Here is a 13,259-nt window from a genome sequence, read left to right on the forward strand (position 1 = left end):
GACCTATCCAAACTTAATCTTATCTTCCTAATATTGTTTCCTCAGACCCACCTTTGGATGCAAGGCAACAATCTTAAACGATTATGATCCTCATTGACAGGCTTCAAGTGGATGCTTATAGGTGAAAACTTTATTCTGTGTATGTACAGCTAAGTAGACCCTACAATCTAAATTCTGTTGACATTGTTTAGAACAGTGCTAACAGTTTAAAGGGGGAAATATACAAATATCCATAACTGTTCAAAATGTTTTGTGCATTTTTGTTTTTTCGATCAGTATCAGAGTAGAGAACAGATTTTAAATTTGTTTGATTTCTGAAGTCTTTCAGCACTATAGTAATACAAATAAGTAGTATATAAGGTTATTCTAATGACATTGTGATTTTTGGAAGAAGTGGAGCATGAAAAAATATAGCAAAGAATAGGCTTTATAATGTTTCCACAACCATAGGCAGCATATTCCTTGAAGTTGTTAAACCAATTATAAATTAGGCTTAATGAATCTTAAGCAGTTTATGTAAGATTCAGTCAGATTTCCAAATTTGAGATCTTTAAACTAATTGTCTTGTATAGAACCTATAAATGATGGCAGGTGTGGGAAGCAAGGCAGAATTTAGGATGCTTAGGAAAATTTAACTGGTTATTTCCACACAAAAAAATTGAGTTTTTGTCACTAAGTTTGTTTGTATTCATTTAACCTAACTTTGATTTTTTTTTCCTTCCTTGTTACAGTGTTTGGGCTTGAGTTTTTTTTCTTTTGTTCCCAATGTTCTCATATTTCCTTTAAATTAGCAATATTTAATGACAACCTTGATTCCATCTTAACCAAGACTCCTATAATTATTCCATGCTGATACCGAACTACATCTATAGTACTTAAAACATCATCAAGAAACGACAGTTAAATTATTTTGTATTACTTGTATGCCTAGGGTTTGGTTTATTCACTTAAGTTAATTTCCATATTTTAGCAAGGCAAGCAAATGTGTTTATACAAACGACTTTCATGTACCATAGCTACAGCAAACTGATCCACAGTTATATTGTGGCCACTGTGCCTGAAATGCTATATTTAATGTTCTTTGTGTCTTGTTTTTCTAATAATCAGTTAATATAAGACAGATTTCATATTTTACTCAGGAGAGACTATCCCTATTTCATTCAGTATATATTCCCAAAGAGCATACTTTCCAGTAATACTGAATCACTGCTTTTGTTGAATTAGAGGCTTCTCTGATCTAACGTTTAAAATTAATTATTTAGACCACTATAAAGAAGTAGCTGATTTTTCTATATATATTGTATCCAGGTGCTCATTGAGTGCAGTATAATTGGAAGACATTATTAAACTTTATCATATTGTAAATGTTTTATTTAAACATTTGAAGATTAGAGCGGAATTTAGCTTTCATTACATTCTGCCTGTAAATTTGCCTTTTGAAGTTATGCACTTATTTTTATAGAATTTTTTGTTCTACTGATACAGGCCTATTCATTTAACACTTCAAAATAAATGTGTTAGGCAAAGTCTAGAATGCATAACTTAGCCTAAGAAAATTTATAGTATGCCTTTTATAAAAATTTTGTTTGTGATATGTATTTTAGACAGTGGGAGGTTTATTAGAATTCTTGCCAGATATCTTACATCCATTGCTTTGGCAGATTAATTTTACCCCGTGTAGTTGTAGGTAAAATTTTGCCCACCGGGCCGTAATTGTAGGGCATATCCTTTTCCCTGGAATGGAGCATGATGACTGGGGGGTGGTCCCTGCGCATTTTTGTAAAGTAGAACTTGTATGGGGATAGAGCATGTTCAGTGCACACAGAATATAGCTGCTAAACACCAAATCTGTTACTGGTCATGTTCCAAACTGTTTTTCAGTGATTTGTCAAATTTAGCCAGATTTAGGCAGACTTTCATGGGGATGGCAGAAGACCCCCCTCACTCGCCCCCCGGCCCTTCAATTTTAAGTCAGTGTTTTGCTATGTGGAGATGTTAGATTCTCAACAAAATGGCAGTAAGATGTTTTTAATGTGGACAGAGAACAGAGTACTGTATATTCCCCAATTAGTCCTTAGTGAAAATAATTGAATTTTTTTTTCCTCAAATCTTTACAGAAAATTTTGCCCAGGGCAGGTACTCAGCATTAAAAAAAATTCAGCCTGAATGGTTCCATTTTGCCAGTTTAATAAGCAAATGAAAAGAGTATATTGTAATAGAAATGTATTACTATTCTATGTATGAATGTGCAGATGCATGTCATGAAAGAGAAAGCCTCACTCATACATATCATTGCAATTGTAGGTAACTAAATGACCATGGAATCTGGTGCAGAGAACCAACAAAGTGGAGATGCAGCCGTTACGGAGGCAGAAACCCAACAGATGACCGTACAGGCACAGCCACAGATTGCAACTTTAGCCCAGGTATAAAATGATTTAATCCAATATTTCTACAGTTTTGTTCCCAAATTATAAAATATCTAGAAATTAAACTGTCTTCTGATGAGGATGTTCCATGTTACATGATTCTGGAACAGTTAGTACATGCATTTTCTTTAATCTTTGAATTCATCATTTTATAGTACAGTAAAATCTCTGTTACCCAGTACTTCACCAGCTGGGATACTCTATTAACTGGAGTTTCCACCCAGCCCTATACGCCGGGGTGGCAGTGGGGGGAAGCTCGCATACAGTGGCCACTGCTGCTACCCACCACCCTGCACTGCCCCCACCACATGTCTCCCCCCCTGTCCCCAGTCTTCTTTGTCTGAAAACCCTGCCAGGTTATTTCAGATAACCAGAGTTTTTACATAACCGACATTCCTCTTACCCCAGGGATGCTATATAACAGAGATTTTACTGTACTGTATGGTTTAACTCCAGAAAATACTGAAGTGTGTTGTTCCTGAATTATTTCTTAATATATATGGAAAGTGATGTTTTAACAGATTGTTTAGTTGTTTGTTTTTCCTGTGCCATCCCTTTCGCTGTTTTTTACCACCATCCTTGGAAAACTCTTCAAAAGTTTGACTTCCTATGATTCTGAAATGACTTGTTTAAACAGTTTGTTGGTTTTACTTTTTTTTTTTAATTGGCAACTTTTCACTAACAATATATTTATATATTAGGAAAACAAACTGTAGACAAGTCAGAGACTATATCAGCAATCAGATGGGACAGGTATAATAACCATTAAGAGCAATTGAAGGACCCTTTTATTTGCTTGCTCATGTTTTCGGAAACCCAAATTTAGCAAAACAGTATCTCTTTTAGCAAGGCACTAATAAAGCTTCTGTTGTCAAGATTATTTTGAAGAGGCAAGAAATTATGCAAATGAAGCATAATACTGTATTTTCCCAAATCCAAGATGACTTTGAATTTAAGATCCCCTCCTCCCCCCCCCCCCCCCCCGAATTAGATTCTGTACATGGACAATGATATTTTTGTTATACATTTCCACATATACAATCTAATTATTGGAGGGTTATCTTAAATTTGTTGTTCCTCCCCCTCTCCTCTCCCCCCTCCACAATACAGCCAGGAAAGCAGCAGCAAGGGCTCAGTCTGCAGAGAAAGCAGCAGTGGGAAGGCAGATGGCTTGACCCCTTTCCCTTTACTCTCCCCACACACCTGCAACCCTGGCCCCTTTTCACCTATCTCTCCACCCCTGCAACTGACTGTTTGCCCTTCTGGCATGGCTTACCCTATATGCAGTGCTATATGCAATGGCTCTGGCCCCAGAGGCCTGGTCAGACAGTGGCAGCAGCTGCAGCTCTGGCACTGGGCCCAGAGTGGGGGTCAGGGTTTGGTTGGGGCCAGAGCTGCCACCTGCCCAGAGTTGGTAATCCATTCCAATCCAAGACAAGCCTTTTCCTCCCTTCCTTACCCTATCATGTTGAATGAAGAAAAACCTTGTCTTGGATTTGAGTAAATACAGTATTTGAAATCAAATTCTGTTCCTGATAAATGTTGTTTGGCAGGAGTAATACCATTGAATAAATGAATGTAGAACATGGCCTGTGGGCCTTGTTTGCATTTCTCCATATATGTAAAATACTGTGTTTTACATATTTCTTTATTTTTTGAATTTTGTATGTCTTTTATAAGGTAAAATTACTAAATCATTTATCTTCCATGTTGCAGGGGTTTAGGTTGTAGCCGTGTTGGTCTAAGGATATAGGCAGACAAGGTTCCTTGGGAGAATTTGATATCTTTTATTAGACCAACCCAAATGGTTGGAGAATAGTTATCAAGCAAGCTTTCGGGTTCAAAAACCCTTCGTCGGGCTAAGGACGCTGCAGCAGTTGGTGTGTGCTCTTCCTGGATGGAATGAAAAGTAAATAAGCCAGGGGCTGGGCTGGGCTGGGCTGGGCTGGGCTGGGCTGGGGAGTCAGTTGCCAGGGAGATTGTAATGTATCAAAAATCCAATGTCTGTGTTTAGTCCCTGATCTCTAGTATCCAGCAGGTTGATGAAATGGAGCTCATAGGCTGGTCTCTGGGATGTGTTGTGTAAATTTCCCTTGAGGATCATGACTGAGAGATTGGAGAGAGAGTGGCCCTCCTGTGAGAAATGTGCCCCCACCGGTAATTGGGTGTTTCTGTCTTTGATGGATTTCCGGTGTGCGTTCATTCTGGTGCGCAGTTGTTGTTTGGTCTCTCCTACATATCTTCCATCAGGGCATTTGGTGCATTGGATGAGGTATACTACATTCCTGGAGGTGCAGCTGTAAGATCCTGGGATGCTGATGGCTCTGTTGTGGGGTGTAGTAATAGTGGAGGTGGTGGAGATGTGGGGGCAGGTTCTTAGAGATTCTATGGCCTTTTTCTCTGGTAGAGAGAGGTTGTAGTGGTGGCATGTGTTGCTGATTATTTCATTGTTCATTCTTTCCCTGAAGTAGTCAATGTAGTGGTCCAACCACCAAATAGTAATAAAACCAGCAGATAAAGGAGGAGCCATAGTCATCCTAAACCGTGAGGATTACATAAAGGAAGCCAACAGACAGCTCTCTGACACCACCTACTACAAAGAACTACAAGGAGATCCTACTCCCCTTTTCACCAAAAAACTCAACAATACCATCAAATCATTTCCACCAAGATTACAAGAAAAACTACAGACCTTGATCCCCCCGCTACCTAACCCAGGGACTTTTTACATGCTCCCTAAAATCCACAAACAAGGGAACCCTGGCAGACCTATCATATCCAACCATGGGACCCTAACTGAGGAAATATCAGGTTTTGTTGAATCCATCCTAAAACCGCTTGTCACCCACAGAGCAAGTTTTGTCCAAGACACCACAGACTTGCTACAGAAACTTAAAAACATAGACCACCTTCCCAGCAACACACTCCTAGCCACCATGGACGTTACCAGCCTATACACCAACATCCCACACCAGGATGGCATCCGTGCCTGCCTTACATATCTACAGGAACAAGATTACAACCCAGAATACAGACCCAAAGATATCACTGAGCTTATACACTTCATCCTCACACACAACAATTTCACTTTTAATAATCAACACTTCCTCCAGACGATGGGAACAGCTATGGGCACTAAAATGGCCCCACACTATGCCAACCTTTTTATGAGCCACCTGGAAGAAGACTTCCTCAAGAACTGCACCATCAAACCCTTGCTGTACTTATGATATATCGATGACATCTTCATCATTTGGAGTGAGAACCTGGAATCTCTAATTGAGTTCCACCAGAAATTCAACAGTCACCATCCCTCCATCCGACTTTCTTTAGAATACTCCAACACCAACATCCCCTTTTTAGACACAAGGATCAGTATCCAGAAGGGTAAAACACAGACCACAGTATACAAGAAACCCACAGACCAACATACATATCTGCACAGAACCAGCAACCACCCGAAACACACCAAAAAAGCTGTGATATACAGCCAAGCCCTCAGATACCACCGCATCTGTACTGAAGAGAAAACCCGGGATTGCCACCTCACCAATCTTAAAAAGGCTTTCACCCAGCAAGGACACTCCTCCAGAGAGGTAGATCGCACGTTTGAAAGAGCCACCTGGATACCACGTGAAGAACTGCAGTACAGAAGAAAAACACCCACAAATCGCACACCGCTGGTTATGACCTATCACCCATCCCTTGAACCTGTACGGAAAATCCTCAAAAAATTGCAACCCATGTTAGAAAAAGACCCTATTCTTAAAAAGATCTTCCCAGAGCCACCCATCCTAGCCTTCAGACAAGCACCGATCCTCGCCAACCTCATCACCAGAAGCAAACTTCCTCAACCCCAGGACACACCAAAAGGATCCAGACCGTGCCATGACAAGAAATGCAAAACCTGCCCCCACATCTCCACCACCTCCACTATTACTACACCCCACAACAGAGCCATCAGCATCCCAGGATCTTACAGCTGCACCTCCAGGAATGTAGTATACCTCATCCAATGCACCAAATGCCCTGATGGAAGATATGTAGGAGAGACCAAACAACAACTGCGCACCAGAATGAACGCACACCGGAAATCCATCAAAGACAGAAACACCCAATTACCGGTGGGGGCACATTTCTCACAGGAGGGCCACTCTCTCTCCAATCTCTCAGTCATGATCCTCAAGGGAAATTTACACAACACATCCCAGAGACCAGCCTATGAGCTCCATTTCATCAACCTGCTGGATACTAGAGATCAGGGACTAAACACAGACATTGGATTTTTGATACATTACAATCTCCCTGGCAACTGACTCCCCAGCCCAGCCCAGCCCAGCCCCTGGCTTATTTACTTTTCATTCCATCCAGGAAGAGCACACACCAACTGCTGCAGCGTCCTTAGCCTGACGAAGGGTTTTTGAACCCGAAAGCTTGCTTAGTAACTATTCTCCAACCATTTGGGTTGATCTAATAAAAGATATCAAATTCACCCAAGGAACCTTGTCTGCCTAAATCATTTACTATTTTTATAAAGTACTTCCATGCTCACAAAAATACAAGGCATCTTTAATAAAAAGCTGTGTTTTATCTTGTCTCCTGTTTGACAGCCTTCCTCCACTCCTATAAGCAGACAGGTCTTGTTTACGTATGGAGTTATACACAAGCCATTGTTCTATCTGCTATTTAGCTCAAGCCAGATCTGCTTCTTTGCCAGACCTGAGGGTACCTTGTGCCTAAAAGCTTCTCTGAGATTTCTCCCAACTTTACAGTTGATCCAGTGAAAGATAATATCGCTCCAAAAAATTCTTGCCTTTCATGTGTGTCCTGGATCATCATGGCTGCAACATCACTCCAACACTACTACAACTTTTAATAAAGCATAGTTGAATTCTTTGCTGGGATTATAGTCTTATGAAATTGAGGGCATTGTAACACAAAATTATGGGCTTGTCTGTATGGGGAAAGAAGTGCACAGTAAGATAGGGTGTGAATTTACAGCACACTGCTTTTGTGAGAGGTAGTTTTACTTTCAGAGTAGAGTGAACTGCTTCCTTCTTAATATATACAAAGTGAGTTAGGGCAGAATAAGTGATATGCAGTAAATTCAAACCTAAGTTTGCTGCACGCTAACTTCCCCTTACAGATCAGATAAGCCTTTAGCTGCCTAGTCAACACTATTTACTCTGGCAAAGTAATGTTATATTGTTCTAATACTTTCAGTATATAGTATGAGTGTCATATTGGATGGAGTAACCGATAGAGGTTTTTGCGTTCCTACATAAACCACATTATCAGTTTAATTCTTTCATGATCTCCTTCGCATAAATTGCTGTTCTTCAGTTACTTCAATTTCTATATTTTTAGTGAATATGGGGAAAGTTCTGAAATAGAAAAATTATACAGGCTGTTTTGAATGAGGTAACTGGTCTCATAAAGTATAAGTGAAATGCATCTGCTGAAGTCATGTTTGGCTGTTGGTTTAGTTAAACTGCAAAATGGCTTTTAGTTGATCAGCTTTGTGATCATTGGAAAGGACTGCTTTAGTTAGTTGGATGAATTATTAAAAAGGATGTTTGATGATGGAACATAACTTGTTTAAAAATTATATTAACAGAGGATTTTAATGTAGTTTAAGGTTTAATAGATTTACACCCTACTGATTTAGAAGTGTATTGCACAAATAGTTCACTACCTTTTCTTCAGTTATCTGAAATCCATGAGGCACTTAGTCCCAATAGCTGTTAAAAAGTAGTGCCATACTAACATTCGTCCTAGGTTCCCTCAGGACCAGATGTCAAATCACCTGAGTGCTTTTTTATAGAAATGCATTCTGTACAAAGAAAGGAAGCAAAAAGAGAGGCACCAAATCTGGAGATATTAAGTATAGGCAAGGGGGGTGGAATTCAAGTGCACTTTCCTTTAATTTTCTTGATAAACAAGATTCCATAAAGTAGGGGTGTGTGAAATGGGCCATATTGGATTCAGATTCAGCCTAAATTGGGGACAGTGATTCAATTCGTTGATTTGGATCACTGTCCTGATTTGGTCTGGCAGTATCCAAATCTGAAGATTTGATGCTGATTCAGAGAATGAGCCATTTGGCTATAGACACAGCTTTAAATGTTTTTTTACAGACCTCAAGGTACCAGGAGCGGCTCGTGAATGCTGCGATGGTGGGGTGGATGGAACATCCCACTGGAGCGAGGTGGGGTCCCCCACGTGCTTGGTGGCGAACCCAGAAGTGGACCAGAAGTATTTCTGGTCCGTTTCTGGGTCTGCCGCCGAGCATGCAGCGGGGCCACCGTGTGCCCCCTCCGGCTCAGTGATCGGCCACGGGGGGACCCCGGGTACCCCCCAGACGCAAAAGGCACCAATTGCTGAGCTGGGGAGGTGCAGGGCGGGGGGCCCTGTGTGCTTGCCGGTGGAAAGTGCTTCTGGTCCACTTCCAGGTCTGCTGCTGAGCACGCTGGGGATCCCCCTACATTCCTGTGGGACGCTCCATCTGCCCCAGCTTCTCAGCATTCATGAGCTGCCTGGTACCTTGAGGTATGTAGAAAAAACATTTAAAGCTGTATCTATGTCTGAATTGTTGAATCTTCCAAATCAATTTGGAGGGTTCCGATTTGATTTGGAGAGATTAAAGGGTCTCCTGATTCAATTTGAATTCGGAGATTTGGCCGCTGAATCGGGCTGAATCTCTGCTGAATCGAATTGGCGACCAAAGCTTTGCATAGCCCTACCATAAAGGATTGTTATTTATAGAAATTCAGCTGCCAAAACCCATCATTTATCAGGAGGCATGCTTGTTCACTTTTGCATTTTGATCAAGGGTCGGCAGCGTTCTTGGGCCAAAAAACACCTGCAAACTCGACTTGTAAGATGTTGGCATGCCAGGGTGGACAGCAGGGGAACCATGAGGGGCCTGATCCTTGTTATGGCATCACAGTCCCAGCCCCCTTCTCCACCATCTGCCCCGAAGTGTGCATGCCAAGCAAAATGCCTTCATGTGCCATGTTCTGGTGCCTGTGCTGGGGGTTGTCTACCCCTGATTTTGATAAATATTTTTGAAGCTATATATACCATTATTTGAGACTTGTAGCAGACAGAAGTAGAATAATGTTTAGGCATCAGCACCTAGGTTTCAGCACTCAGGATTTTAAAACTTAGAGCATTATTCTGTGTACTAACAAATCAACTCTCATAGTTGTGTGCCTTGTAGTGTAGAATTAAAACAACTGTCAAGAAATAATTTGTTTTAATTGGAAATGTGCGTTGTTGTTCTAGCTGAGCAGTTGGTCATTTAACTTCATTTAGAAATACCTTGCTAGCTTCTTTATTGGATGCACTTTATGTGGTTATACCATTAACAAATATGAAAGGTTTGACTCCTTACTGATTTTTTTTTACATCTGACAGATATTTTTTATAGTCTGTGAACAAAAATAACTCTTTTCTGCCTTTGTCAGTAAGAATAAGTTCCAACCATGTTTTACTCCAGAAGCAGAAGGTCACACACATTATTTTTTTTATTAGATTGCCTCAAAATGGAGATGATTGTATTTCCTTTATTTTTATTTAAGGGATACTTAGAGACTAGTAGACATTCTTCCATGGGTTGTATAGAATAGGTCAAATGTTAGGTTTAATGAGATGTTGATGTTAACTAATGTATATTTCTTGTCTCTTTTTTTTGTAGGTATCTATGCCAGCAGCTCATGCAACATCATCTGCTCCCACTGTTACATTAGTACAGTTGCCTAATGGGCAGACAGTTCAGGTCCATGGAGTTATTCAGGCAGCCCAGCCATCAGTTATTCAGTCTCCACAGGTCCAAACGGTTCAAGTATGTATTACAGGATTTCATAAACTGTATTGTATGAGTCTACATTTTTCTAATTTCTGTCCTAATGCATGTTTAGTCTTTTACAGACTTAGTACATGTTGAAAGAACAATCTTTACAGGATTTGCTATCACATCACTTTGTTCTATTTTTTCTTGATTTGACTTTCTTTTCAATCAATGCGTTACTGTTTCATTTCCTTCTAGAACTTTGTTAGTGAAAGTCTGGTAGTTTTCTTCTGTTTGCTACAAGTATATTTGGCTTTTATCTGCTATTTTGCATGCATGTTTATTAACTGAGATGTCATACCTGAGTATCTGAAATGAGCAATGACAATTGGGGAAATTATGCTTCTGGGTTACTAATGTCAGCTAATGTTTGCTACTTGGGAAATACTTATAATGATTTTTATCTCTGTCAGGTTGCAAGTTAATGGACCTTAAAAAAAGAGATGTCATGTACTTTATTAAAATGATTTTAATATTTGTATGTTGATTGTTAACTTTGAAAAACCTTAATTAATTTATGCTTTATAAACAATAAAAGATAATACAGTTAATGACATGCAGGATGATGGGCTAATTCCAAAATAGTTGAAATATGTAGGGAGAAAGTTGCCAGTAGTCCACAAGTCTTTACTGTCATTCCCTTTTTGAAGATTCTGTAATTGTCCTTTAATCCATTGTTGTTGAACATGGGAACAGATACTAATAAGGATATCATCAACTGTATGGGAAAAGAATGGTCTCTCATTTCTCTGGTATTAGGCGCTACCGTGATAAGAGCTATCAAAATTTTAAAGCTAACTATTAAGATTTTTCTATACAGATATTTAATCAGATACCAAAAATTGATGATACATTCTGATGACATATTCAAATAATGCTTGTTCACTCAATGTTGTATTTTTACCAGCCCCTGACTACTTCTGAGTTCAGTTTTTCGCTTATTTGAATGTGGAGTTGAGCAGATTTCAGATGATATGGTGCACTGGTTTCCATTTCTAGTAATTAAAGATAAGAGGCTCATAATGAAATCATACAGGAATTCAAAAGAGGTCATACTGAAAAGCCAGAACGTATCTGGAATATTTAGAGTCCAGCACTTCAGAGTTGGCCGTGGTTATAAGCAAATATTGTCAGTGAGAGTTAAGCATAAAACTGCCATTTGTACCTGTAGGCCATCCTACATATGTGTTTGTTCCTGTTGGCTAATAGCCCCATTGGTTTCTATAATTTAACAATTATATTCGCTAGAGGGGGAGGGGAAGAGCCTCTATTTATACATTTTATAACCTGAAACTGATGCTTGTGTCATCTTTCTGATACAGTCTTTTATGAAGGAAATTCGTGATCTTAAAGAATCTGGAATGTTGTTTCTAACTGTTTCTGACCACTTCCTGCTACATTCTCTTAAAGAGTAGGGAGCAGCCCGATAACATGGCGTTTTCAGAAGCTTTGAACACCAAGTACCCTATATGGGCGCATCCACACATGCAGGCACTTGTGCTTGCAGCAGCTCAGATAGCAGTGGCACAAATTTGTGCCAGAGATTTGTGCTTCAGCACATGTGCCTGAACTTTCACTTTGGTGTGGGGCAAATTGTGCCACTTGGGGCAAACTGATCCTGCCCAGCTCCTCCCAGATCTTCAGCCAGGGGGAGCTAGATCCTGGAGCCAGCTCCTGTGCTGGCCCCAACAGTATAAAAAGCTGCATTGGCGAGCAGCTCAGAGCTACTTGTTCTCAGGCGCTTCTGAAGCCCAGCCAATTGGTATCTGGGGACGCTCGCCCTTTGTGCCAACTGAACTGCTGAAGCAGTCCTAACCTAGAGTGGCTCCTGTACCCTCTACCCACTGCAGCAGTCTGGTAGTGGGGGCTGCTGCCTGGCTGTGACCTGCTGCCACCTGCGGCAGCATGCTGTCCTATGACTGAGAGCCTGCCAGATCTGGACAGGGACCACACAGCCACCTGGGCTGTGGTATGGACACTAGCAGAGCCTCCTGCACTTCTGGGCCAGCTGCCAGTGAGCCATGTGTGCAAAGCTGGCTTTCATGTGGAACTGCTGTCATGTCTTCTGGTGCCCCTGCCCTGCCATCTGGGCAGCTATTGCCCAGAAGATGTGCTTATTTTAGTGCCCCACTTTGAACTGTCAAAGCATGTCCTCAAGTGGCCAGGTCAGCATCCTTTTCTGCCCTCCAGCTGGGTCCCCAGTGCTGGCCCTGGCAGGCTTCTCTGCCCTGATCACACCACTTGTCTCACCAGCAGAAATCTTGGTGTTCCCTGATTAAAAACTGCAGATTCTCTGGTAAACCCACATTTTCTCGTTAAAATACCCAAAATCCATGTTCTTCCATGATTAAAATGAAATGCCACTATATATAGAAACATCAGTTGGACAATGTTTTATTGATATATTTACAATTTTAAAGCAATTTGGAAGCCTACCAGTGCCTCTATCATAATCATAAACAAATTCTAAATAACTGTACAATTTGGCACTTGCTTTTGGTTTTTTTATCATAGAAAAATCAGAGCTGTTCCTGCCCCCTTGGCTTACCAGAATGTAGGGTGCTGAGCAGCACTGATATGCCAGTGCCCTGCCCCTGCCCTTGCCCCTCATGCTCAACCCACAGCTCTCCCTGCCCCCCGAGTGCCCCTCACTCTTGACCTATAGCCCCAGCCTGCCCACACTAGCTCCCTTCCAGCAGCTGCTCCCTGCTCCTGTTCCCAGACCCTAGCAATCCCCATGCCATTCCTGGGAAGCCCTTGACTGGGACTCAGGGACTGAGCTGGGCAATCCCCTTCCCTTCCAAGCCAGACTGCCCCTGCACAGGCTGCTTTAGGGGGGCGGGGGGCTCTAAGCCTGACTCAGCCTCTCCTACCTGGAGCACTCCAGTGCAAAAGTTGCCTCTGCAGTCACGGCCCCTGCCAATAGGTCCTGTCCCATCCCATCTGGCAGCTGGGTACATGGGGTATGAGATTTGTTG

General features: G+C 41.3%; 1 protein-coding gene across 5 annotated transcripts in view; it reads left to right on the forward strand.

Moving 5' to 3' along the window:
* Window positions 1–13,259, forward strand: part of CREB1 (cAMP responsive element binding protein 1) — a 50,166-nt gene that overhangs the window by 19,282 nt on the left and 17,625 nt on the right. For 2 of the 5 annotated variants that reach the window (XM_019492175.2, XM_014594211.3), the window contains 3 exons: window positions 46–139; window positions 2,305–2,426; window positions 10,129–10,275. In XM_019492175.2, coding sequence (XP_019347720.1) covers window positions 2,313–2,426; window positions 10,129–10,275 — 261 coding nt within the window. In that variant the 5' untranslated portion in view covers window positions 46–139; window positions 2,305–2,312. The remainder of the gene's footprint in view (window positions 1–45; window positions 140–2,304; window positions 2,427–10,128; window positions 10,276–13,259) is intronic. The other 3 variants (XM_019492176.2, XM_006265940.4, XM_006265939.4) reach the window with 2 other exon arrangements.

This window comes from Alligator mississippiensis, chromosome 4, assembly GCF_030867095.1.
Source record: "Alligator mississippiensis isolate rAllMis1 chromosome 4, rAllMis1, whole genome shotgun sequence".
Taxonomy (NCBI): Eukaryota; Metazoa; Chordata; order Crocodylia; family Alligatoridae; genus Alligator; species Alligator mississippiensis.